General features: G+C 42.6%; 5 protein-coding genes across 5 annotated transcripts; 3 read left to right on the top strand and 2 right to left on the bottom strand.

Annotated features, from left to right (window-relative positions):
* Positions 1 to 2: 2 nt before the first annotated feature.
* rnf151 (ring finger protein 151) lies at positions 3 to 2,615 on the top strand (the record flags this gene model as incomplete). The annotated part of the gene is made up of 4 exons (XM_080511885.1): positions 3 to 23; positions 1,377 to 1,546; positions 1,653 to 1,749; positions 2,151 to 2,615. The coding sequence occupies 4 exons, from the start codon at positions 3 to 5 to the stop codon at positions 2,613 to 2,615; spliced, it is 753 nt and encodes a 250-aa protein (XP_080368011.1).
* Positions 2,616 to 3,147: 532 nt separating this feature from the next.
* rps2 (ribosomal protein S2) lies at positions 3,148 to 5,017 on the top strand. Its single transcript, XM_080511674.1, has 7 exons — positions 3,148 to 3,172; positions 3,459 to 3,596; positions 3,683 to 3,772; positions 3,947 to 4,054; positions 4,145 to 4,478; positions 4,719 to 4,810; positions 4,893 to 5,017. Exons 2-7 carry the CDS (start codon positions 3,462 to 3,464, stop codon positions 4,971 to 4,973), a joined length of 840 nt encoding a protein of 279 aa, XP_080367800.1. The 5' UTR covers positions 3,148 to 3,172; positions 3,459 to 3,461; the 3' UTR covers positions 4,974 to 5,017.
* Positions 5,018 to 5,315: 298 nt separating this feature from the next.
* Positions 5,316 to 7,077, bottom strand: ndufb10 (NADH:ubiquinone oxidoreductase subunit B10). Its single transcript, XM_080512036.1, has 4 exons — positions 6,847 to 7,077; positions 6,596 to 6,734; positions 5,679 to 5,818; positions 5,316 to 5,472 (listed from the first exon to the last, which is right to left on the bottom strand). The coding sequence occupies exons 1-4, from the start codon at positions 6,992 to 6,994 to the stop codon at positions 5,381 to 5,383; spliced, it is 519 nt and encodes a 172-aa protein (XP_080368162.1). The 5' UTR covers positions 6,995 to 7,077; the 3' UTR covers positions 5,316 to 5,380.
* A 1,050-nt stretch (positions 7,078 to 8,127) lies between these two features.
* LOC308141864 (large ribosomal subunit protein uL3-like) lies at positions 8,128 to 12,248 on the top strand. Its single transcript, XM_080512101.1, has 10 exons — positions 8,128 to 8,194; positions 8,695 to 8,887; positions 9,036 to 9,204; positions 9,292 to 9,427; positions 10,231 to 10,417; positions 10,516 to 10,676; positions 10,818 to 10,919; positions 11,641 to 11,736; positions 11,872 to 11,991; positions 12,141 to 12,248. The coding sequence occupies exons 1-10, from the start codon at positions 8,129 to 8,131 to the stop codon at positions 12,198 to 12,200; spliced, it is 1,290 nt and encodes a 429-aa protein (XP_080368227.1). The 5' UTR covers position 8,128; the 3' UTR covers positions 12,201 to 12,248.
* Positions 12,249 to 12,533: 285 nt separating this feature from the next.
* Positions 12,534 to 24,015, bottom strand: LOC308140813 (testis-expressed protein 2-like). The gene is made up of 12 exons (XM_080510752.1): positions 23,886 to 24,015; positions 19,082 to 20,425; positions 17,827 to 18,027; positions 17,053 to 17,332; positions 16,762 to 16,946; positions 15,723 to 15,923; positions 15,099 to 15,198; positions 14,585 to 14,717; positions 14,344 to 14,481; positions 13,257 to 13,466; positions 13,035 to 13,155; positions 12,534 to 12,953 (listed from the first exon to the last, which is right to left on the bottom strand). The coding sequence occupies exons 2-12, from the start codon at positions 20,276 to 20,278 to the stop codon at positions 12,807 to 12,809; spliced, it is 2,913 nt and encodes a 970-aa protein (XP_080366878.1). The 5' UTR covers positions 20,279 to 20,425; positions 23,886 to 24,015; the 3' UTR covers positions 12,534 to 12,806.
* Between the last annotated feature and the right edge of the window lie 1,206 nt (positions 24,016 to 25,221).

The raw sequence follows: 25,221 nt of genomic DNA, 5'->3' as shown, positions 1-25,221 counted from the left end.
GCATGCTGATACCTCCGTCGCATGTATCAAACGTCATCAAGCGCACTGCGCTCTGATTGGCTAGAGAGTTTTCTTTATTTTCCATTTTTTATTTGTAAATACTTTGAAATATACACCATATTAAACAATAACTGGTTGGATGTGTGGATTCATAATATGATTCGAGTAATTTAATTGAACATAAATTCAATGGTTCCGTTTTGTGGGTTATATTCCCTCTCGGATAGTTTTTTTTCTCCCTCAAACAATAGAAGCCATTCACGTTTAAAAGTCAGCATTTGACGCGTGCGGCCAGTGTTTGGTGCTAGAATAGCAGGGAAAGGACGACCTCCATAATGATCTCCATTCTCGGCCCCCGTTTATATAATTTGCTGTTTTCATTGGTGTGGTAGCATACGGTCATAGGGTCCCTCCTTCGTGTTTTGTCAGGAAAGTTCATGTGTGTGTCTGTATTGATAACACGGGTGTGTGTGACATGTGAAAGAATCGATATGGAGTAAAGCAGGGCCGGGTATGGAGACACGGTGAAGAAAGGAGATTGTCATGGTGAGTAAATAACTTTTGTTCGCTTATTTAATGATTGTGGATGTTGTTTCTCTTCTTTATAATAGACCATTGTCAATCGTTTGTCTGTCGTATGAATTCTGCCGGACTCATTTATTATCTTAAGCTATGTGATCGTCAATTTAATATGATTTTCAATGTATATTAAGCAGGCTAGACGTCGTCAACCATAACATAAAACATATGTTAACATTTTTGAAATTATTTCACGGATTGTTTTTTGTGAGTAAAACAATTTTGACAAAGAGATTTTAAATCATGTGATCATGTCATATGACTTTCCAGAACAATTCTGTTATGTTGTCTCTTTCCTCACCTTTCACGATGAAAACACTGTGGATGGGTTGTAGGCAGCAGGACAGATGATTCACTGTAAGAGACTCAATCATAGGGCCCAAATGGAGCCTGAAACTTGGCTTTAATTTTATTTACAGAGTGTTTTCTCAACAAGAATGCAACTTCAACTCTTAATGATTTGGGGAAATAATATGCCAAGAAAAATAAAGCAAACAAAGCAATTTAAAGACATGAAAAAGTAGATTGGTGAAAACGCATAAGACTGTTATTATAACATGTATCACTGCTAAATGATCAATCATTCCGACTTGTTCTTATTTATTCTTTGTTTTATCAAGAAAATGTGTTGTTTTGTGAGCCCAGAGTCAGAGGTCCATGTTTTTTAGAGCACAACAAATAAAAATAGCCCCATCTTTGTTTTTAATGAGAAATATATGGAGCTGGGCACTGTTTTTTGGCAACAATTGTTTAAGATAACCCAGAATAAAGCTGGATTTCTTTTGACCACATAACAGGCGGACCCAGAAGTGTCAACACAGGGTGGGGGCTATGATGTTGAGCTGTTTGTGGACCCTCCAGACTACGATCTGATCTGCACCATCTGTCAAGGGGTGCTGAGATGTCCAGTAAGAGCTGCCTGTCACCACATTTTCTGCAAGAAATGCATCTTACAGTGGCTAAAACGGTACTGAAAAAAAAAAAGTATTAAGCTTAATTATACCACAATTTAATGTTATTGATTTGTCATCTTCATGGAAAATAAAGAACTGACCATTTTGTTTCTTCTGTAGACAGGAGACATGCCCATGCTGCAGGAAGCCGGTTAACCCAAGCTTGATCTTTGTCATGTTCAAACTGAGTAAATCTATTGGACGCCTGAAGATCAAGGTGGGAAACTGAAATGATCTTCTTCAAGTTGCACTGCATGCATTCTTACACACTTTCAGTAAAACTGAATCATATTGTGTTGTTGTTTGACATTGCATATGTATATGTAAACTGTTTGATTGGCTGTTTTAAGAAAAAAAAGATTACGAGCATGTTGATTTTGACATTTAATGGTGAGCATTCATAGTTTGTGATGCTATCTATTTCCCAAAAGATTTATTCAAATGTATTCACAATACTCTCTAAACTGTCCATGACTACATTGTCAGAGCAAATATAATTGGGATTGTTGCACAAAACATATCATAATACTCTTTCCCCTTCTATTGATATTTCAATACCCTCATTTCTAACTTTTTTTTTCTATCACTTTGTAACTCTGTTTTTTTGGCCATTCACAGTGCAAAAATGAAATCCGTGGTTGCACAGAGACCTTCTCCCTCTCAGAGCAGTTCTGTCACAGCATGAGCTGCCTATACGAGCTCATCCCCTGCCCATACCAGGGCTGCCGGGCGCAGCTCCTGCGCAGGGACCTGGACACCCATTCACGCCATTGCGAGCACTGGCGCCAGCCTTGCAACATGGGCTGTGGAACCGTACTCTCGCACCGCACGCAGGCACAGCACAACTGCTACAAGCAACTGAGGCAGGAGTACGAAGCCAGACAGAGAAACCACAGGGCCATCGCCACGGCCCTGCAGAGGAAGATGAGGCGAATGCAGAGCACCATGGCCCACATGAAGAGACAGATAGGGCTGATCTGTGAGAGCCTGGAGGTGATGGATGATCTCCACGAGGTGGAGGAAGAGGAGATTGGGGAGAGCAGCGGCAGCTCCAGTGGGACTCCAAGCAGCAACACTAACTGATGATAGATGAGGAGGCTGGTTTGTTACTGCTGTGTATAATTTCTGCATGTGTTAATTTTATTGAAAGCGTGCGTTTTTAAAATGTATTATTGAATATGAGTGACTTTGTAAAGTTGTGCTGTAGTTTTATTTATTTTGTAAATAAAGACTAAATATCATTACAGTGTGCATTTTGCATTGATTCTAGGAAAGCTGAATCTAGATAATTGTAGAAAATTGACTTTGTAGTTGTTTTTTTTTCATGAACTCATTACTTTACATTACCTAGTGATAAATAGGAAACCAGAAACCAGATTGTTGTTGCTGTTGTTTTTCAAATAAGTGTTACCGTGAAGTTAAAGCAATTCGAAGCAGAAATATTGGTTTATCATCCCGAAATCTCGTTTTAGTAATCATCTATGAAAATATATTTTGCAGTTTGGTGTTTTTTAGAGTCCAAAAGCGACCAGCAGAGGCGGAAATGAGCAGCTGTTCTCGATTGGAAGTCTCGCGATAACTTCTCCATATAATAATCGTGTGGCCCCTCCCACACTCCTTCTTCCTGTTTAAACGATCACGTAAGTGGAATATACAATTCTTTATCTCGCTTTAAATCTTCTACTATCTCACCCATCGTGTACCTAAACACCCATCCTTTGCGTTTAACGTGACCACGGGATGTTAAATGTTTAAATCATCGGTGTATTTCTTTCCAAGAACGAGCGTATAATATAATATAAGACGATAGTTTCAACACTGAATGTGGCGGGGAAGCTCGTGTCTAATGCGATCAATGAAACCTTCTTTCATCAGCGTTGTGATGGCCGAGCGGATACTAACTTTACAAATGAATTTCTCTCGTAGCAAATGGCGGACGACGCCGGTGGTAGAGGAGGTTTTCGCGGAGGTTTTGGTGCCGGTGGCCGCGGTAGGGGCCGTGGACGCGGCAGAGGCCGCGGCAGGGGCCGCGGTGCCCGGGGCGGCAAGTCCGAGGACAAGGAGGTAATTCTTGACCCCATGAACCTCATGTTTGATTTTATTTTATCCATTAATTCATGTGTAAGTTAACAGTTTCCCCCTCCTCTTAGTGGGTGCCAGTCACCAAGCTGGGCCGCCTGGTTAAGGACATGAAGATCAAGTCCCTGGAGGAGATCTACCTGTACTCTCTGCCCATCAAGGTAAACAACATGATTATAATCGCCATACTTAAAAATACTACTACCTACTGCATGTATTACATAGAACATGTTTGAAGATTACCGATGGAGGCAAATGTTGCTACCTGCTGATGCATTGTGGTGAAAACTGCATTCCTGTGTTGGACACAAATACCAATTTTATGTTTCCTGCAGGAGTCTGAGATCATCGATTTCTTCCTGGGTTCTGGCCTGAAGGATGAGGTGCTGAAGATCATGCCTGTCCAGAAGCAGACCAGGGCTGGTCAGCGTACCAGGTTCAAGGTGGGTGTTGTCCACTGTAAATGATCCTGTTGTCAGGATTGGTCTCTTCATTGTGTCTTAACATTCTTGCTCGCTGCTTCCCCATCACAGGCCTTTGTCGCTATTGGAGACTACAACGGCCACGTGGGTCTCGGTGTGAAGTGCTCCAAGGAGGTGGCCACCGCTATCCGCGGTGCCATCATTCTGGCTAAGCTGTCCATCGTTCCCGTCAGGAGAGGTTACTGGGGTAACAAGATCGGAAAGCCCCACACCGTGCCCTGCAAGGTGACGGGCCGCTGCGGTTCCGTCCTGGTGCGTCTCATCCCCGCGCCCCGTGGTACTGGCATCGTGTCCGCCCCTGTGCCCAAGAAGCTGCTCATGATGGCTGGTATTGATGACTGCTACACCTCCGCAAGAGGCTGCACTGCCACGCTCGGCAACTTCGGTAAGATCTTTGTCCCGTTTCGGTTCATCTGATTTTCTCCTTGCTCTGCTCAGCTTCACCCCTGAAGTGGTGTAGTTGTCGTTTTCAGGAGAGACAGAAACGAGTATTGCACGGCAGAAAGACGTTAAAGTGGTCTTCTCTGTTCCCATTTATTCAACGCTCAACATTTTTGTCACAGAGTGGTAATATCGAAGTTGGAGTTTGATTTCTTGCTCATCATTTCCTTTTTTTGCTTCTCAGCCAAGGCCACCTTCGACGCCATCTCCAAGACATACAGCTACCTGACTCCTGATTTGTGGAAGGAGACGGTCTTCACAAAGTCTCCCTACCAGGTACGTTTACAACAGTTCTATAACTAGCATTTACTTTAATGTGTTGACACACCTAACACTACTTTTGTTTGATTAATTCCAGGAGTTCACCGACCATCTGGCCAAGACTCACACCAGAGTGTCTGTGCAACGGGGCCAGGCTGTCCAGGCCGCTGCCACCTAAACTTTTTGTACAGAGATGCGTTGAATAAACGTTCTGGAACACCATTTCAGTGTTTTGTCCTGCATTTCCAGGGCTATACTTGTGTCTGACTTGACAAAACAAACTTATTTGGGGGGGGACACTGGTAACTCATGTAAAGATACAATTATTTGAAGAAAAAGCTGTTTATCAATTTTTACAGTGAAATCGCATCCATGCCGAATGTGTTAATAGCTCACTACAAGTATTACTGCAATGTTGGTGGTCAGATAGCTTTTGATAAGATTTAAGGTAGTGAAGCACTAGCGCAGTGTCGTGTGTTGCAATCTGATGTAGGCAGGATTAAGCACAAATAGAAAAAAATCTTTATCACATAAACTTTATTTTACAATTATTACATAGGACATTACAGAACTGAATTACAGAACTTAAGCGCTCTGGGCCTGAGCTGCTGCAATCATGCGTGCTTTTTGCTTCATTAAGCATTTTCTTGCACTGGCGTATGCTCCTAAGTCCCCATCTGAAAAATACAAGTGCAATTGGGGGGCAAAACAAAAACAACACATTGAGAGCGACATTTACAATGGAAACTATAAAATGAATTTGCAATTATTTAATGCAAAACTTGCTCCAAATTTACATGCAATATCACCTTAAGTGCTATAAAAATATTTATACCGGTGGCACAATTACTGAAAGCCACTATTGGGCTTGTACAATACTTACAGCGCAGCTGGTAGTTCTTGGCCACCTCTGTGAACTGCTGCATTTCCTTGGCACAGTTTTGCATGCTGCTATGTCCTTCTCTCTGCTCACAGGCCTTCAGACGTTCCTGAACCACCTTCACAATCTCCTGATCCACTTTACTGAGAATTGGAAGACAACACAGAATGACTCTCAATTTGGCAATTTACTTTTTGCAGGGATCATAGAGGAACATCTAAACATCCCTGCCACTGTTATAAAGCATCTTTCAGGTGGATTATTCAAAAAGCAGCATGTGAAGTTATGGAGCCATGCAAACTGCACTCAGATGAGGTTCCTCACCCTATACAAAAAAACTATCTTTACAGTTGTGGAAAGGCTTTATATATGCAGGTTTAAATGTAATTTAAGAACATCAGTATTACTGAGGCCAGGTATAAATGTGTTTCTGTTTTATGTAAATGTAAGACGTGAAAAAGAAAACTCTTGGAGAGAAATAATAGACTCAATGGATCTTCATATTTGTGCATGCACCTTATTGCTTTAAGTCTCAAATCAAGTATAGTAAACGGGTTCAACAATAAATGACAACTGAGGAAGGGACATACTAATTTTCCAGGTTACGATGTGTGTCGTCACATTACAACTAGAGGACGTCATCAAAGTTCACTCAACCGACATGAACCTTTTGAATGAATGCATTATTTTACAGGGAGAATCCACGTCATGTAAATGGTTATGAAGATTACTCATTAACATTCAAATCATACTCAGATTTTAACAAGGATCCACACATGGACCATGAAAATTAAGAACATCAACCACAACCAAATCTCCCAAAAGCAAAGCCCACGCAGTAGAGATAATAGGTGGCTTACATCAAATTCGTGTGCTGCACGGACTGAATTGCAAAGGATAAAAGTCTGATTTTCACTCACAAGTCTCTCCTCCACTGCATCTCCGCCTCGTAGTAGCAGGTATAATCTCCCTGCTCGCAGTCGATCAGGTCAGGAACACGGCGGAACTTCTGGTGGTAGTACACGATCTTGTTTTTGGACCGAAAACTGTCAATGACATCTGAAGACAGAAGAAGATGCAGTTTAGATGACAAATAAACCCACTCGAGGCCGTGACAGAACGCAATGTTGAGGGGGTTAGCCGTTAGCTTGGTTAGCTTAGCTCCATTTACCTCTGAATGTGGTGACAGGCACATCCACCGCGTAGTAGAAGGCATTAGAGAGGATCACGGCCGGGTTTGGCAGCGCCGTTTGTTTATCAACTACCGGGGTCTGCCGAGGAGGCTCCGGATAAGCATCTTTGTCAAAGTCCGAGGGCATATTTGTCTTGTTTTGATCAGGATTTCAAGAAATCCTCCAGTTCGACCTCGAGAGCTCTCCTTTCGGTGCTGCGCATGCGCACTGCGCAGACTAAACTTCACGATCGCGACTTGGAGGTCAACAATTTTTTTTTATCTTAAACGCGCTTTGCTTTATTTTATATAATGAATTGTTTTTCTCAATATATTATTGTTCGTCAAAAATTGGAAACCAAGAGAAAATGTTTTGACGAAAATAATTGAAACGACAATGGAGACTCATAAGGGTCAAAGGATAAACTGTTATACCATTCAAATCCTGAGGATGGTGCTAGAGAACAAATAACTCACCAGCTTCTAGTTAGAACATTTGAAAAAGGTATGACTTTAAAAACTGAAATTTATCAAATATATGGTATTTTTTCTTCACTGTGTTACTGTATATAATAGCACTGCAATCACAGTGTTATGCTGGGAGCTTTTACATTGTATTAACTATTTTGTAACTATTTCTAAAAATAAAAAAATAAAAAAAACAGGTAAGAATGCTGTAACACTAATGTGGATTTTGTGAATTGCTGCACCATTTCTCCTCTAATGAATATACTTGTGTGCAATGTGACACATGCAGGTGTATTCAAGAAAGTAACTTTTTAGTCAAATTCAGGTGACTTTGTGACTCTTCACAATAAGACATCAATTTTATCAAGAAACACAATAACTGCCTGGATTTTCACATATTCTTTGAGAGGATTTTGGTTTGATGTTTTGTTGCATTTTTTGTAGCTGATAAAATAGGCATTGAATGTGAGAGAATGTATGACAATGCACATATATGTAATGTAGATGTGCAAACACGCAAACAACAAAGACCGATTGTTCAACCTGAGCTGGGTCCAGTTAATAACACCTCAAATCCGTCTTGATGAACTTTTTCCATATTGCAATAATACCTTTTTATTCTCTCCTTTCTTGGTCATATGGTTCCTGTCTGCTGAGCCTCTTCTCCACCTTAACCTTCTGACTGAGCTCTCTTCTCTCCTCCTACCATCTCCTGGCGAGACTTGGCAGAGATTACCTTGTATGAAAGCGAATACGTTTCCTCATCTGGGCCAAATACCAAATTAGAGCTCTTACTCTGTGTATCATCTTATGTATGACTCTCACATCAGCACTGGTTCCCCTCTCTTTCTGTCCCTCACCAGGAAAGTGCGCAGACATGGTCAGTGCTTCTGTGTTATTGCCTCTTTTCTGCTTTAACAGATACATCATATTTTAGTTTAATAGATATGCATGTGTGTATGTATGATTGGTACTTTGGATGATTGGTGGCATTTTAAAAAAGGTTATTAAGGTCTTGTACTGACTCTTTTTAAGGAAGCCACGTGGGAAACAGTGACTTCTTTTTCATATCCTGAAAGTTCTATTCTCGGTTTGAACTGGACTTCTAAATTAGATGAACACGTCAGATCAGACAATGAAGAGGCACAACAGATGTTGAATTTTGCTCTGGATATATTGCTATTTCCAATCCAGTGAACATATCATGTTCATTAGATTTGTGATGTGTACCTACACTGTGTTCACAAATTGTGTTGGTCAGTATCATCCATGAAACAAACAGTCTAAGAATTCCCTCATTGCTGTTGTAATTTATGACTTTGATTGTTTATAAATGTCGTCAAAATGCCTGGGCTCAATGAGGGTTACTTGTTTTTTCAGTCCCATCGCAAATTTCACGCACCTCGCCATGGAAACTTGGGGTTCCTGCCTCACAAGCGCAGCAAGAAACACAGGGGGAGGGTTCGCACGTGGCCCAAAGATGACTCCAGCCTACCTGTCCACCTCACGGCCTTCCTGGGGTATAAAGCTGGGATGACTCACACTCTGAGGGAGGTTCACCGCACTGCACTCAGTATGTACAACTGGAATATGAACACTTATGAACACTTAAAAAGACAACAATATCCAAACAATATCCAAATTTAATTGTTTGAATACTTCATTGTTGTACGTTTTGGCAGTTATCTCAACAGCTGGATATTCTCTTGTTTCTCGCACAGAGCAGTCAAAGCGGGAGGAAGTTGAACCTGTTACCATCATTGAAACCCCTCCTATCATCATAGTGGGGATTGTGGGATATATTGAAACTAGCCGTGGCTTACGATCCCTGAAAACAATCTTTGCCGAGCACCTCAGTGATGAGTGCAAACGCAGATTTTACAAAAACTGGTGTGTGTAGTCATGCATTCTTCTCCTGGGTAAACACGCACCATCGATCAGATGATCTGAATTTACTGACCTTTTGGGGTGTTTTAGGTACAAGAGCAAGAAGAAGGCCTTCACCAAGTACAGTAAGAAGTGGCAGGATGAGACGGGAAAGAAACAGCTGGACAAGGATTTTAATACGATGAAGAAATACTGCTCAGCCATTAGGGTTATTGTTCACTCCCAGGTAGGCGAGTGTTCCCATTGGTAAGGCATGCTCACAATTAACTTTATTAATTCTATTCATCCTCTATACAACTTTATCTAATTTAGGTTTGCAGGATGCTGGAGGCAATCCCAGATTCCACAATCTGGACAAAAACGTGACAAATCCCTGGACGAGTCGCCAGTTCTATTTAAATCCCTCATCATAAATCACATTCTAACCTTCAGAAACATAGCTAGCAGTGATTGTGGGTCATGTAAATCTGATTTCAATAGGTAGAGTTATGACTGCGTGCTATTGTGATCCATTGTTATGAATCCACCGCCATGACCAAGCGAAGATGTGTCAGAGGTATCCACTCAACCACGTGAAATCGAAGGAAAAGTCTCAATACCCTGAGCCTCTTGGTTGTTGGGCGCCAAACAATTCTGACTGGGACACACTGAGGGTGCACTGCAGGACAGTTTCAAGTAGCAGGTTAAAAATAATTTTCAGGGCAGTACCTGACAGCTCAGCCAGGCTCTGCCTAGGAAAAAAACCTTTATATTGGCACTAGACTATGAAGGCATTAACCACTTCTTAACCGCACTGTTACCATCAGACCAGAAATCAGAGAGAAATGTTGCACTATTAAAAGGTGCATTCAATAATTTATGATGACATTTGTATTTTTTAAACAGAGAGTTCATACTGAATCATAAATCTATTTATATCAGGTTCAATCATGTTTTCCAACACTGTCAAGCAACATTGTTTTCTTCAAACCTTGGACTTCCTTCCAACTGCTGTTGACTGGCTTTACACGTCTCTGAATCTGTCTCCAGATACGACTGCTGCCGATAAAGCAGAAGAAAGCTCACATCATGGAGGTGCAGCTGAATGGGGGCAGTATCTCAGACAAGGTGGACTGGGCAAAGGAGCATCTAGAGCAGGCTGTACCTGTGTCTGCTGTCTTCTACCAGGATGAGATGATTGATGTCATCGGTGTCACCAAAGGACATGGCTTTAAAGGTAGGGGATGTTGTGCCAGAAGCAGGCACTAAGAAGCAAAGGATTTTTCCACAGAGATTCAGTCAGATCAACCAGTGGGTTGTTCTTTGGCCTGGTAGGTGTGACAAGCCGCTGGCACACAAAGAAACTCCCCAGGAAGACTCACAAGGGCCTGAGAAAGGTGGCTTGTATTGGGGCCTGGCACCCTGCCCGCGTGAGCTACACCATAGCTCGTGCTGGTCAGAAAGGGTATCACCATCGCACTGAGGTCAACAAGAAGGTTGGTCCATAGTTCAAAGTACTTAAACTGTCACATTTCAAATCAAACCAAGCCTGCCAAGTGTCTTTAAGTAATATTACCAACATTTTGGTTCTCTGATGTCAATGTCTGTGCCTTTGCCTTCGTCATTTGTGTCCCCAGATCTATCGCATAGGTAAGGCTGTTCACATCCAGGATGGAAAGGTGGTTCGGAACAATGCCTCCACTAATTATGACACTACCCAGAAAGCCATCACCCCCATGGTAAGCCATTCCTAATATTATTAAGTATCTCACACTGCAGATTTTTCAGGTATCTGGACTTAATTTTTCTGAAGAACTTTTGCTGTTTTGCTGTTTTAAACCAAACATTTGTTGTTTATGCTCCTTATTTTCTTTGTTACTTCTTAAAACACTATGGATGAAGATTCAAAGTTACCTTAAAAGGATCAAAGCAGCTGAAGGTTACAGTTAATTATATGAAAGGTTGAAAAATATGAGATGAGACAATTTCCATTAATAATGATTAAAAGCAAATACTTTCTGTTACACTTGCAAAACTTAAACCTGTAGATCTTTATACAGTCCAGCCAGATTCTTACCTATTTATAAAATCATTACATTTCTGAAAAATAACTTGGATAAAAAGTGAAAACATGAGCTCTGTGAGCTAATGATTGTGTTGGTGTATCCAATCTGACAAACAGAACATTTTCACAATACAAAAATCATTATAATGCATACAATCAGATGAAGATGCCATAAAAATGCATGTTTCAGATGTTAAAGATACTTTTGTTCTTTACTTACATTTCAGCACTTTTTAAATACTACTTGAATTAGGAAAAGTTGACAAGCCATCATGTTTGAAAGCATACATGAATATTATGATTCATACGTAATACCCGAAATGTCCTGAACATGCTTCATCTATTTGTTCCCCAATTTGAAGTATTGTCTTTTTGGGGGGATTTTGTCCATGTAGGGAGGCTTTCCGCGCTACGGTGATGTGAATAATGACTTTGTTATGGTGAAAGGCTGTGTTGTTGGCGTGAGGAAGCGTGTGCTCACCCTCAGGAAGGTATGGTGTCAACATAACTTCTAAATTCTGATCTTAACTTTAAGACTAAGAACAGTGTTGAACTTGTCTGGCTGCAAACAATGAATACAAATCTATATTGTGTTATTTTGAAATAATGTGTTACTCCTCACATAGTCTTTGCTGACACACACATCCCGCAAGTCGAAGGAAACCATTGAGCTCAAGTTTATTGACACCACCTCTAAATTTGGTCATGGGCGCTTCCAAACAGCCCAGGAGAAGAGGGCCTTCATGGTAAGTGTGGTAAAAGTTGCTTGCATGCACATTTCTGAACACTGATATGCTAGAACAATGATGAAAAGATATGAGGTAAATACAAATATTTAAGAACATGTCTGTTCTGTTTCTGTATTTTAACACCAAATCTCTTGTTTGACTCGCAGGGGCCACAGAAGAAAGATGCCCAGAAGCTACCACTAGAGCCGTTGCCGGAAGAGGCCTGAACAATGGATTATATGCCTACAAGATCAATAAACTGAGTCTCAAGTTCACAGTCTTGTGTGTTTGTGTTATGCACTTACTTTGGAGTGAAATTCAACAAGTCAGAGACAATGAAAAGTTTTAATCTCCAGTGATAAATCCATGACCATGTTACACTTTTCAGAAATAACATGCACCATAATCTCAGCAGTTGTCTTGATTGTCACCCTGATGTATTTCAGTTTCTGACTTGTGCTACCTTGCATTATGTACTCCGTGCATTAGAAAATAGATGATTGGATGGATAGTTGGTTTAAATAATGATCTTGCAATGTGATTGTTGAAAACATCTTGTTTTTTGTGCACTTAGGACATTCAGGATTATTTTTTAAAGTTCTCCTCGGAGTCTCCTGTATAGTTCCATCAACCTCACAGTAGGGGGCACTGTAGCACCATCCTCGTGGTCTCGAGGTCCCTGCCGAGCTCAGCCTCGGGAGGCTGATGTCCTGCACTGGTTGCACTCAGGCACACAGCTGCACCAGCCGATGAATCTATTACACATTCATGGCAAAAGCTGCACATCAGCTGCTTCACGCGTGCAGAATCCAATTCGTGGCATATTGAGGTCGCTATTCCGACAGGTACTCCTGAGACTCCACAGATGACTGATGGGAAGTTGAACGGACGGAGGACTGGCGAGATGCAGGCGGGTTCTCGAGGCCGGATGTCATCAGGGGCAGATATAAATCATCCATGTTGGGCATGACCAACACTTTCTGTTAAGGTGAAAAGAAAAACAAGACTATATGCACAGCTAAAGTACACTCAAGTTCCAATGGATGCACCAGTTGACTCACCTGGAACTCACACTGCAGTTTTTTCTCGATCCACTCAGTGACGTGGGTGAAGGTGACCTCCCTCTCTCCCAGCATGGGACGCACGTGAAGATCTAACGTCGGAGGGACCTGGAAACTGTACCTGAAATGGAAATGGTAACAGTGATGAGGGGCAAAGATGCCAGATATGTTCTTTCATTATGAGTAAATTTCATGCTGCAGAGAGCAGGGGAATGTCAATACCAGATCCTGTCTGTAGGGGGAGGTGGGATGTTGATGGCCAAAGTGCCAGAGAGCTCCAGGACCTCAACGCTGAGCATCAAGGGCATGTTAGAGACCTCAGCTATCTTCTTCTTGATGTACTCGTTTTCTGTAGCCTTCTGGAAATACTTGGACTTTGCAATCTTGTCCACAAATCGTAGGATCTTCCTACTGGTGCTGCCACCTGTGTGCCTTTGAAGGATAAGAGCAAGAAATTCCATCGGCCTTTGGGTTTTCGCGTAGTTACTCGCAACAAGATATCATTTACTACTTGTAAATAGTGAGATGACAACATCTACAAATCTTCTATAACACTTTATCCAACCTAAGGTCACAGGGGACTGAAACTGGCAATGGTACATCCTGGACAGGATGCCAGTACTTCACAGAACAGAGTGACAATTATACATTCACACATATGAGCAATTTAGAGTCACAGATTAACCTCAAGTGCAAGTCTTTGGACTGTGAGGGGAAACTGGAGTACAGAGAAAGTCCACACTCACAGCCTTGCACAGAAAGGACCTAAATCCGGACAAGAACCGAAGATATTGTTGCTGCGAGAAGGAAAAAAAAAAACTAATTCACCACCATGAAGCCCACAAGAACCCACGTTCAATTAAGAAAATATTAGATTAAGTGTCAACAGTTGAAAAAACAACAACTGTATTGTGATGCTTGGGTTGGAATTCTGGTTTCCTCCCATAGTCCAAAAACATGCATTAGAGAATAATTGGTGACTGCAGTTACCTGTAGGACTCAATGTGGTGAATTGGTAACCTGTTTGGGATTTACCCTTCCTTCTCCTGTAGTCAGCTGGGATTGGCTTCAATGCCCTGTGATCCTAACTTGTATAACAGGGTGCAGAAGACGGATGGATGCATATTACTGCAGCCACAAGAAGGCAATCCATAAATCTCCAGAGGAAAAACACCCATGGACCCATAATTTTTGCAACCTGCTTTTTTAAAAGTGGCATCACTAATGTATCGCTGTGTATAGTACATGGTTGTGAGCCTTGAATTATTTAGTTATGTAATAGATGATACCAGTTAAGTTGCTAACTTACCCATCAGCTGCTCCTGCAGTGCTTTTATCTCCTGGAGGTCCCTGCGGCTCAGCTGGGGGGAGGTCCTCTTCATCGGATGACCCTGCACTGGATGACTCTTCATCACTATCAGCCAGTATGCAGAGCCTCGGTTTTAAGCTGAAAAACACATGAGTCATATGTTTCACAACAAACTTACAAAACACTGCCTCAACAGAGTCACTTTATCAGCCGAGGCACATAAAACTGAAATAAACCTCACCCCATTTGTTGAGTGTCTGTAAAGCTGTGCGCTTCATCCTCACTGTCCTTTCCAAGCTTACATAAGTTCATCTTGGTTTCTAGCGTCATCTGAAGGCAGCCAGTGTACATCACCTCCAGCTCAAGCCACAGGCCTGGGGGGTGAACAGAGAAGAAGTTCAACAGCCTGAAATGAACCACGAGTAGTAGAATATCTCTTAATGGACTGTAGTTTAGGCTTGATTGCTGTTCTGGGACTAGACCAATGTCTTATCTTGATAAGGTCTGCTGGGGATGTTGTCGTAGAGGGGGGATAACTTTGGCTTGTTACTGTTGGCTAAGCTTTGTCCAGGCTAAGAGGATTGCTAATCGCTTCAGTGAGAGACAATAAAAAGCTTTTAGGATGCTGTATGACAAACTCTGTAATGAAACAAATGAGATCACAGCTTGAGCCCACTGATGACAGATCAGGGTAGACGCTGCAGATTAAGAAAAGGTGCAGCATGTATCAGGATCAAACTATAACTATAGTGTACCTCTGCGGTCCAAGGTGGGTCTGGACATTCTTAGGACTTGGGGAAGGCAGGTGCCCATGTCCAAATCAGCCAGAGTCAATTCATTCATGAAGTATGGCAACTATAATAAAACAAACAGAGATTTTGTAGGCTCATGTTAAAATTAAAAAGCTTTCATATTGAATGTGTGTCAAAAAGAGAGATTTTCAGAGGAATCTGCAGTGTGTTACAAATGCTGTGTTATAAACAGGATCCCAACAAATGAGTAATGGGATGCTGCAGTACCATCAGTGCTCACCTACTCACTCCCACCTTGTCTTGAGAACCTGAGGGAATGCATTATCCGCTGGCTCTCAACACACATGCATAAAATCACATGACTAAGGACAAACACTGCAGGGCCTGATGTTGTGTTGTGACCTTGTACACATACATGTAGATATGTTCATATTCTTGTATTCAGACAGTTTTATACAGCTCTGGCTTACAGTTGATTGTTAATATAACACGCATAAATAAACTCATCATCCACCATACCCTCATACCAGCTGCTGAGGAATCTAGTGAATTAGCTATAAACTGTTTTGTGAATGATTTTAAATACGTGTTAAAATCACAAACGTGTCACCCATTCTCAACCATCACCTTGATTTTGCCGAGTTTCTTCTGAATCTTGTGTGCCACTTGATCGGCCCAGTACTTCTCCCGCAGGAAGTCCCAGAAGATTCTGCCCACCAGCGAGTTCACCCAGCTGGGCTGACCATCTGCAGAGCATCCCTGCGGCTCCATACCTGCGTCAGGCTCAGCTCCTGCTTGACTTCCAGAGCCATGCTCTTCCGTGGGAATCTGCAGGAGGTAAAGACGTTTCGCCGGTTGTCAGTTGCACAACCCCATTATATGCTCTATTAACAAGCTAAACATTCACTGAATCTCGTGCAGATGAACTCTTTTATTTAAACATCTACTCAGGCTGTCTCCTTCTGAAGTGCCAATCTCACACCGCTCAAACTAGAATTTGTTTTGCTGTCATAGCTGCTGAAAATGCAGTTTCTAACAAAAAATATACGTAATATCTTAGTCAGGTGCTATCTGATATTTCTAAGTAGTGGCATTTGGTTTCATCAGCAAGCCTGACATCAGCTGAGCCAGCATCCTGTACAAGGCTAATCTAAGCATGGAGCAGGAAACAGAAGCTGAACATGACAAGCCTTAATCAATGGACACATGCAAAGAATTAGCGTGACAGGCATGACATGTGGAGGGTAAATAGAACAGAAATAACAATGTGAAAGAAAGAAAAAAAAATCACAAGGAAACCTGAGAAAGAAGATAAGAGCTTCAAGGGAACAACATCCCTGTTGAGTCATGGTGAAATTCAAAAAAGCAGAAATATTGCAAAAACAACAAAAAAAAAGTTGCATTAAAATAGTTCTATTACTCTGGTTCATTGATTACTTGGACAGCAAAAATCGCAAAATTGTTGTGGGTGAATATTGTTATGCAGAAAAAACCTGGTCAAAATCAGAAAATATTGTTGATCATGAAGCTTATTTTCTGCAACAATCCCAACACACTTGCCTCTTCTTTCTGAAAGGAGGCAGGGTTAGTCAAACTTCTGCAAGAGCTGACATGAATAAAATGTCACCCCTACAGCTATAATTACTATAAGGAATTGCTGAATGACCTTCTTGCATGTTGTGGGGCTTCCCTTGTCACTGTGGCAGGGGCTCGGGGTGGGATTGCAGCTTTCTGCCTCGATTAGCTGCGTCATGTAGATGGTGTAGTCCAACAACGTTCTCGTTTTCATTGCTCCTGGCAGGTCAGGAGGCTCCTCTGTGCTGTCCTGAGCCTCTTCACTGGGCAGTGTTTCTGTGTTGCGGAGAAATGACAGACGTGAAGACAGGGGGCGGACGGAACACGGTGTTTGCACCGCCTCACCCACTCAAGGTTATCACCACAAATCAGTGCTTCTTACCCATGTTCTCTTCGCCGCTCCCACTGGTCGAGGCTCCAGCCTGGGAGGCAGACAGGAAATGCTGGAACCACTCCTCCTTCTCTCTTCCAGTGCGGCCAAACAGATAAAGGTTAACAGGAACCTGGAAGTCGGGGCTCAAGTGCTTCGCTGACCTTTCTTCTTCACCTGGCCCTTCGAGTAGACACTCCTCCCCGACCTCTCCTTCTGCAAGAGTGATGCAAATTGGGTACTTCTTGTTCCACACCCTTTTGCGAGCCAGTCCGGGAGGCACCAAAGACACCTGCAGAGAAAACAGAACATGTTTTTTTGGCTCCTTGGTGTTAATGGATGACTCTAAATTGACTTGTGCATCTGTACGATTGTAAGTTTCAGTTTTTTCCCTGTGATGGATTGGAGATCTATGCAGGGGTATCCTGTGTGGGGGTTTATATCTTCCAATCTCAAGGATGCTCTATCTTGTCCCATCCATGTGTGAAAGTGTCCTTAGAAAAGGTAGTGAACCTTGAATTTCTCTTAATGGTTTGTGGAGGTTAGAGTATGTCGGTTAGCATGAAGGAAACTACAACAGCTTGCCTCACCGAACGGGGTCAAGTTCATTCAGTGCATCATCGCTTCACTCGTAATCCTTCTGCTGTTTCAGGTCTGTGTTAGATGACATAGTGCGTGCAGATAGACGAGGCAGAACAGTTCAGGTAAGAGGTCAACCCCCCCCCCCCCACCTGCACCCCCGGGGAACCGACAAATGAGAATATTTTCAGCCACAAATGCACTAACCTTACAGTTAGCCAGATGGTAAGCCCGCGAGTGCAAAAACACGGCCTCATGGGGCGTTTCATCGAAGGCTGCCCACCGGGGGATGTTGGCACGCGGGTATGCCAGACGCAGCCGGCTGCCATCCAGGGTGACATACACAGAGTGTGTGACAGACGGGTGGAAAGTCTCAGGGTCGTAGCTGTGAGTCTCATTCATCCAGCCCTGAGTGAAAATAATGAGGATATCAGTCAAAAAGATTGAGAGCGTTCTTGTGGAAACACAGTCAGTCAGTGACAAATCATTCCACATTTTCCCGGTTTAAAAAAAAAAAAAGAAAAAAAAATCCCTACAATGCCAGTGGGCGTGCGTAACATGGTGGCAATGTGTATAAATAAAAATGCCAGCCTTGCAAGGACTGCACTCAGCCAAGTTAGTTATATTCACAGAGAGTGGTGCAGAGTGCTGCAGCTCAGCAGGAGGGGAAACATGAACCGTGGCAGAATACATGTGTCTCATTTCACAACTGTGGATGTGTCTGAACAGGCTACACTCGGCCAGAAGCTCCTGCTTCCTCATAAACTTCACCTACCTTATCTGATTGTGCTAACTCTGCAATCTTGTGTCAGCCAGACCGACTCTCAGCAGAGCTGTCAAGAAGTGCTCTGAGAAAGCTATTATCAAAATGACCCTCTTATTTTTTTTTCCCCCCACTGAACCTGCGGTGCTCAAGGGCAGTTTTTTTTTTTTTTTCTTTTTACAGCAATTACCTCAAAGCTAATCCATTAAGCACTGCTGATGGCACTATCTCCCTTTGCTGCTCTCTAATGTGTCACTGCTGCTGTTTTCTTTTCTCATCTCTCGTCCTACAGAAGAGGCTGTGAAGCTCATTTCCATGAAACCAAACAGAGAATACTTTGAAGCAGCTGCAGAGATTCTGCTGCACCCAGCACACGATTTAAGAGCTATAGATCTAATTCATGTGTCAGGCTTTGCAGCATGATGATATAATGAAAATACAACACATAAACTATCCTCAATGCAACCCTCCTGTGTTGGCTTATTGAGATTGAGGATAACTTTTTAATAAATATAACATTTTGGTAATATGGCAAAAAAGTAAAAACTAACGACATCACTGGGTTAAAATGTATCATATTTAAAAATGACTACTTTCTTTTTGCAATACTGCTGCAGAAATTGCACAGAAAGCAAATGGCTACCAACACATCAAACACAAACAGGTGTTGCATAATCCCATCAGTGTTTCAAAAATTACCTCAAGAATTTCCGCAGGCTTTCCCTCGAGCAGATCCATGTTCATGGGACTGGGTTTGCTCAGACGGGAGGCCTGGGTGCTTCTGGTAGATGAGCGTCGTGGGGCAAACATGAACACGACCACCAAACCCAATATGAAGCCACATGCGACCCCCATGGACAACCCCGTCACGTAGGAGGGCAGAGGCAGCACGAAGAAGCCATAAGCTAGAAGACCGACAGGGAGGAGCCAGTGAAGAGGCAATGACGAACCCGGGACCGTGACTCGAGGCGGGGGACAAGTGTTATGATGCGTCTCTCGGGGTCTGTTCTGGTGCTCCACCAACTGGATCATATCTCCATAGGTGCAAATTTCCAAATGGCTCTCTCTGCTACTACGCTCCGGGGAGAAAGATTTTATTACTGAATCTTTTTGAAGTCTTCTGAGAGGAGACTCACACCCACCTCTGGGCTCACTCTCTGTTCTCCTCCGGCACTTTAGGTCCGAATCTTCGCTGCTCTCATCTCTGCCTCCGCCACCTTGAAAGGCTGGCGAGTCTCCTGCAAAGGAAGCCCTTCCCTGCTTGGGGCTTCCTGAGCTTTCATCTCCCATTATCTTGCTCAGCATGCTCAACGGGTCCTGCATGGCCTCTGAGAACTTCCTCCGCGTGTCCTCCAGTTCAGCGATCAGCGAACTGCCGCGGGGCTCGGTTGGAGACATGCTGCCTGTGGACGGAGGCAATGCCCAGTCGTCGTTCTCATTCAGTCCTCCCGCTTTAGGCCTGGCCTCTGTAATCCTGGGATGTGTGATCTGCTTCCAGGGATGCAAATGCAGTTTGGAGTCTGACTTTGAGAGATTGACCTCGGGCTCTACCCGGCGCGAGATCTCTGTGCTCAGGGACTTGACCAGACTAAGCAGAGGTTTGCCCCTCAGAGAGCTGTTTTCTCTCTGCTCTAACTCGGTGGAGGAGGATTTGACGAGGCTCGTGGTGACGAGCAGGCCTGCTGATGATGCTGACAGGTCAGCTAAAGAGCCAGGGGATGAGGGGGAGTGCGGCAGGAAGGGGGGTTGGGAGCGATGCCCGTGGCTCAGGTCCAGATCGATCCCCAAGCCGAGTTCAGGCCGACTCTCCCTGCCTTGCTGTTTATCTTTGGAGAACGTCACGGAGGGGCCCTCGTCGTGGCGGTCGAGGCTGAAGATGAGCTTGCTCTCCTCCATGGCTGCGAACAAACCAGGAGTCAAGGCGAGAATCTGAAAAAACAAAGTGAGCCGATGTCCGCTGAGGTGGGGAGCCCGGCGAGAGTCTGCGGTTGCATGGAGACTTGTAACATCATTTCCAGATTGCACGGAGTATCATGCTGGACCCTGAAAATGTAACAAGGAGCAAGAAAATACATCAATAACTAATGATTTAGTAGTTTAAATACATTGAAACAATAAATGCACAAAGAACTAACCAGGAACAGGATGAGATACCTCTTCTGTATAAAGATGTCACTGTTGAACATCTATTCTCCTTGGCTCTGAACTTCCTTTAGTTTCTTTCCAGTTAGTTAACTTGGTACATTCACATAAAGTGTGTCTGTGACCCGGGGTTGGGCTGGATGACAGCTTTCTTCTGGAAGGACGTCATTAGCTCAGGGAGTCGCAGCTAATCCCAAATTAAATGCAGCAGTCCAGCCATGCGGTAATCTATTAGCCATGATCCACGGGGTTAGGGTTCTTCATCCCGACAAGCTTTAAGTCTAGCGTCCAGTACGACAACCGTCTACGTCTTTAGTTTTTCTTCACCACTTTACAAACACACCTGAAGAAATGTTAAGAATTTCCCTAAATTGGACAATATTTATTCTCAAATTTCAGGGGAGCTGACACACACACACACACACACACACACACACACACACACACACACACACACACACACACACACACACACACACACACACACGCACGCACGCTTCAAATCAATCAACAACCAATATTCGTCCTCTGTTTTCTCACTCCTCTTTTTCCTTTCTACTTCACATTCTTGCGATGTATAAACCATATTAAAATTACCACGTTAATTTGGAAAAAGCGTGTTTTAAATCTGAGCCGTACACACTCAATTTCGTGAAGCTGAAGCTCCTCGCTGTCATGGATGTAACTGGAAAAACAAGTGGATCTTTTTTCAGTGCCTGTCCATTGTGAGTTTGAAAGCATAACAATTAGACCCCCCCCCCACCCCCGGGAAGTCGGAGCTGTGAGAGCATATAAATCTATAACAAGTCTTGTTTACAAGTAACAATCACAGACAGTTATCACGGAAGGCAGAAGGCAAGGCTGAATTCACCGATTCAACACGTCGGTATGATCCAGACCAAGAGTGGATTTGCTATAATCCTCCATATTAAACAGGCTTTTATCACAGGAAAGCAAGACACTTGTGACAAAAGTTATATTTCATAATGTGTGTGTGTGTCTCTGTTGACTGACTGGCAGAAAATGTTAAAAATATCAGTCAGAACTTGGTATATTGGACATGATACAATAGCAGACACACAAAACAGTCATAATTCACTTAGGATATGCTGCCATCCTATCAACAGCCGACCATGTGTAAAGTGGTGAGACACATTAAAGGTGATAAGAAGTGTTCGAATTTCTCTCCGCGGTCTGGACAAAAATCAATTAGCAGAAAATGCTATTTGTTAGTCTGTAGCTTGTGTAATTGAATTTGCTTTAACTTGCTTTTGGAAAATCACTTCAGCTCGCTGTTTTTTCTGCACAATCTTCATGAGGAGTTATATTAATTTTAGCATCGAACTGCTGGCTCGTTTGTCAAATCAAATTAACCAGAGATGCAGCTGTGCCAGTGCTTAAGCTGCTCTGCACAATCCTGCGTTACTCTGATCAATGTCTACGATAGACTCGATTTGCATCACTTCATGCTGACAGGAACACTAAATCCTCTGCTGCTCAGCGGGACTACAGAGTCAGCAGGGCTTCGGCAACGGTCCAGTCACTGCTCTGGACAAATTTGTGCAACAACTAAGAGGGCAAATGGAGGAAGCTTCGGATCAACAGGAGTGGTTTAACAAGCCACGACCTCTTGTTTGGGTTGTTTTTTTCTGGAGCGTGGAAATACAGGAAGTCGTTTCCTTTTGGGATTTAGACCTGAAGGGCTTCATGCTGGGCTTTAAACCACAAACGATTACTGTCATTGATTGACTTTCTGATTAACAAGAATTGATTCTGCAGAGATAAAAAGCCACAAATAGCACAATCATGCCAGTAACAGATTGTAAACAGTGGCCCACAGTAATATTCAACAAATAGCAAAAGCAAGAATATACAAAGTTTTCCTGCATTGTTCAAAAATGAGGTAATAATGAGGGAAAGCAGGTAAATCCTTATCATGTCACCAGTAAGGATAGATACACAACCACACTGTCATATTTACACCTTTGGACACGTCAGTTAACTTCAAATACTTTTTTTTTTTTCTTTCAAGAAAACTCACAAAAATAGAGCAAATGTTTAAATTCAACAAAGCGATTCGAACCGGCCTTTACCCAGCTGTGAGATAAAAGTGTTAACCTATGGGGGCATTAATAATGCCCTCATCATTACCCAGATACTCATGGACACTTCAACCATGTACAATTGTACAATCGTGTTCAGTTTCACTTGAGATTTTCCAAAATTTCACTAAGTAGTGGTTTACATTAGTTAGATGTGGTTCCAATGTTTTGCTCACTTTTTTGCACGAGAGGAGCACATTATTTTAAGTATTTTTCAAAACGGAGTTCAGCTTAACACAACATTAAAATCTAATAAAAAAAATAATAAGCATCCAGTTAAATCAAAACCTGAACAAAGCTAAACAGAACTGAATAATATTTTCAATCTGTTGTACTGATCAGACTGTACAACTGTCGATAGGTCAGTATCTAGTGAGTGTAAATGATCGGTTGAAAATGTCATAAACATCCTTTTATTGACATTTTATACATTTGACGTGACAAACGTTATCTCAGGGTAGAACGTGGCACCAAACTGTGTGTAATTACTTACAATAAAGCAGTAATACTCTGTGATTAGTTGACAGTATTGGATCCGTTGAAAAAAGATTAAAGTGTGAAAGAATAGAAGTAAGCTAGAAGTAAGAAGTAATCTGATGGCGTGCTTTTTAATTCTGCCAATATTTCATATTATTTTCCCGGCTGTGTTCTCCATGTGGCCTTTCTATCCTGGATTAAAGAGTACAAAAGGGATAAAAAAAGAAGATGGAAAGAAAATTATTAAATTTTTTTCTATTTAAGATGAAACATTCATAATGAAATCTATTGGGATTGTTGTGTGGGGGATCACGAGAGGACACACACACACACACACACACACACACACACACACACACACACACACACACACACACACACACACACACACACACACACACACACACAGGACATCTATTTCCATGGCATCCTCATATCCTCATGTGCTTAATCCTGGACTCAAAGTACAATTTGACCCTGACGACTGACACACTTGGCACCAGTGTGTGTGTGTGTGTGTGTGTGTGTCTGTGTCTGTCACTGTGTCTGTCACTGTTTCTGCGTCTGTGTTTGTTTTGGGTATACCACATGGTCAGTGTCAATGGAGCAGAACTTCATCTAATCAAATCATCAAGATGACATGATCCAACACTCAGATCAACTGTTTCATTCATTGCGTCTATCCATTGTAAGTAGTTCATCTAAAATATATATATTTTTTTATTTTTGTAGATTAAATGCAGAAATGCTGCATGCACGCCATTAAAACAGACGCCACTGACCTGGTGGAGGCTGGTGCAGCTGCACACGAGGTGTCAATGTGTGCAGAGGTTGGTTCGGATCCAGAGAGGGAGACATCGGTGTTTGTGGTCCCCCCCCCCCCAACACTGCGGTGGTGATCGGTCCTGGGGATGCAGAATGCGATGGGCTTCACACGTCTTCAACACGCCTTCAACTTTTCTCACATTTCAGCTCGTGGCGGTTGCATAAAAAAGAAAAGGTAAAAAAAAAAATCTGCAAAACTCCCGACGCATTGGAATAAAAATGTTTTGATCAAAAAAAGTGTTCCGCTATGAGACGTGCGCGCCACGCAGCCTCGGTTTGACTCCGCCGAGCTCCGTCTCAATGGGCGCCGTCCAACACTGAATAATGTGATTATAGGAGTCCCGGCTGCAGACTGGACGAGACTCTAATCCAGATTAGATGTGAGAAATCAGCAGTTGACGAAGCGACTCCTCCTCTGTCACAGTCGGCGCGCGCGCGCGCGCGCGCACGCACACGCACATACACAGATACACGCACACACACACGCACACACACACACACACACACACACACACACACACACACACACACACACACACACACACACACACACACACACACTGAGCTCAGCTCCAGTCACCGCAGTCCAGGACGCACACTTATGTAATTGCACGACCTGCAAAAAAAAAAAAAAAAAAAAAAAATCGGGCCAGGCTACAAAATCCTCTTTAAAAGCACTTAAAAAAAAAAATCTTATAATTATTAAAAACAAGATGGGGAAAGGCTTAAACATGTCTGACATGTGCATATATTCAAATATTTTTTTAAACATTCTAATATAAACTTTTTCCCTCTTGATTTTGATTCCTAAACCTCTTTACTTAAACATTAAATTGAAATTAGGATGATCTGCTGATAAGAGTGAGCACTGAGTGAGAAGATGGGCTTTAAGAGGGACCTGATCCACCTCCGGTCTGTGTACCCCTCTATAGATTTTATCAATGGGTGGAATATTATTTATCTCCCTTGCAGCTTCAAACACATCAAATAATACTATAATAAAAACGAAGACATTGAGAATGGTCCTGGATAGAGGTTGTTACTTTATAAAGGAAGGCTACAACAGTGTGTCCCGGCAACTGAAGGACCTGAGACATTATAATGATGTCAATGTCCTGCTCCTCCTCAATTTATTTACTGTCCATTTAAAAGTGGTTCTTGCCTCATATAGTGTAAACATCTCTGGTTCAATTGGAGGCCTTTGTGTGAAGTTTAGGTGTGTTTTCTCTAGATTTCCTCCCAAAGCCAAAAGGCATGTGCTGGAGTTAATTGGTGACTAAATTGAATGTGTGT

The sequence above is a fragment of the Blennius ocellaris genome (assembly GCF_963422515.1).
Source record: "Blennius ocellaris genome assembly, chromosome: 16".
NCBI lineage: Eukaryota > Metazoa > Chordata > Actinopteri > Blenniiformes > Blenniidae > Blennius > Blennius ocellaris.
The sequence above is the reverse complement of the archived record's forward strand: the minus strand, read 5'-3'. Positions and strand labels throughout refer to the sequence as shown.

Coding starts and splice junctions, on each gene's coding strand:
- LOC308140813 (XM_080510752.1), bottom strand. CDS start 20,278: ATGGAGGAGAGCAAGCTCATCTTCAGCCTCGACCGCCACGACGAGGGC. Junction 15,924..16,761: donor GCCCCACAACATGCAAGAAG/GTCATTCAGCAA, acceptor TACCTCCTGCAG/ATTCCCACGGAAGAGCATGG. Junction 12,954..13,034: donor AACTGCAGTGTGAGTTCCAG/GTGAGTCAACTG, acceptor TCACCTTAACAG/AAAGTGTTGGTCATGCCCAA.
- LOC308141864 (XM_080512101.1), top strand. CDS start 8,129: ATGACTCTCACATCAGCACTGGTTCCCCTCTCTTTCTGTCCCTCACCA. Junction 8,195..8,694: donor CAGGAAAGTGCGCAGACATG/GTCAGTGCTTCT, acceptor TTGTTTTTTCAG/TCCCATCGCAAATTTCACGC. Junction 8,888..9,035: donor GGTTCACCGCACTGCACTCA/GTATGTACAACT, acceptor TTTCTCGCACAG/AGCAGTCAAAGCGGGAGGAA.
- ndufb10 (XM_080512036.1), bottom strand. CDS start 6,994: ATGCCCTCGGACTTTGACAAAGATGCTTATCCGGAGCCTCCTCGGCAG. Junction 5,819..6,595: donor ATGCAGTGGAGGAGAGACTT/GTGAGTGAAAAT, acceptor TCCAATTCTCAG/TAAAGTGGATCAGGAGATTG. Junction 5,473..5,678: donor CAAGAACTACCAGCTGCGCT/GTAAGTATTGTA, acceptor TGTATTTTTCAG/ATGGGGACTTAGGAGCATAC.
- rps2 (XM_080511674.1), top strand. CDS start 3,462: ATGGCGGACGACGCCGGTGGTAGAGGAGGTTTTCGCGGAGGTTTTGGT. Junction 3,597..3,682: donor GCAAGTCCGAGGACAAGGAG/GTAATTCTTGAC, acceptor CCCTCCTCTTAG/TGGGTGCCAGTCACCAAGCT. Junction 3,773..3,946: donor TGTACTCTCTGCCCATCAAG/GTAAACAACATG, acceptor TGTTTCCTGCAG/GAGTCTGAGATCATCGATTT.